Here is a 915-nt window from a genome sequence, read left to right as displayed (position 1 = left end):
CTCCAACTCCTGGGCTCAAGCGAGTCTCCTGCCTCAGCCTCCCAAGTAGCTGGGACCACAGGCGCCCGACACAATGCCCAGCTATTTTTTGGTTGCGGCCATCATTGTTGTTTGGAGGGCCTGGGCTGGATTCGAACCTGCCACCTTAGGTGTATGTGGCTAGCACCTTAGCCACTTAAGCCACAGGTGTGGAGCCGAGGAATTGTATTAAAGGGTCGTGGCATTAGGAAGGTTGAGAACCACTGGTCTAAACACTGCTTCACTGCTTTAAGTCTTACCTATCAATTAGGAAAAGGTTTAATAAAAAGCCAAAGAAGAAATGTCAACCAAACCTTTTATGAATGTAAACAAATTAGTGTAGAAAGAGTAGGGCACTCTGACCTTATAAATGTTCCCTACTTAAACTATACAAATGTTTGAAGTTCAGCACAACCTTTAATAGGGCCATGACTTTCATCATAGTTATCATATGATACCTACGAGCTCGCAGATCATCCATTTGGTCTTTATCTTGCCAGCATGTGATGCCCGGGGGTGGCTCTGTAGCTAACATGTGCAGCTCTCTCTTCAGACGTGAAGCTCTCTGCATGATCTCCAAGTAAAAGAAACCACAGGTCACTGCTCTACTAAGATGCACTGGGGTAGAAGAAAGATAACCACGAAATAGTCAGTAATAGAGACTGGAGTTTTCAGCACACAGCTTCCATTTAGTGAAGGACAGATTCATCATTAATCTCTATTCTGACAAGGGAATCTGAGTTTTTTCCATTTCCTTCACGTGAACACTATAGCCACTCAGGCAAATAAAGTTTTAAAGTACATAACAGAAAAGCAGAAAGTTCTACAAAACACAAAAATACTATGTGTTTTAAATTAATGTGTGGTGTTTCCATTGATAAATTATAAACACATGAG

General features: G+C 42.1%; 1 protein-coding gene across 1 annotated transcript in view; it reads right to left on the bottom strand.

The window, feature by feature from the left end:
- The window catches only part of UBE2T (ubiquitin conjugating enzyme E2 T), a 4,707-nt gene extending 4,070 nt beyond the window's left edge, over positions 1 to 637 (bottom strand). The window contains exon 1 of the mRNA XM_003792267.2: positions 481 to 637. Coding sequence (XP_003792315.1) covers positions 481 to 589 — 109 coding nt within the window. The 5' untranslated portion in view covers positions 590 to 637. The remainder of the gene's footprint in view (positions 1 to 480) is intronic.
- Between the last annotated feature and the right edge of the window lie 278 nt (positions 638 to 915).

Source organism: Otolemur garnettii, unplaced genomic scaffold, assembly GCF_000181295.1.
Source record: "Otolemur garnettii isolate 467f Iridium unplaced genomic scaffold, OtoGar3 scaffold00055, whole genome shotgun sequence".
In the NCBI taxonomy this organism is placed as follows: domain Eukaryota; kingdom Metazoa; phylum Chordata; class Mammalia; order Primates; family Galagidae; genus Otolemur; species Otolemur garnettii.
Note: the sequence above shows the minus strand (reverse complement) of the source record. Positions and strands in the feature narration are given on the sequence as shown.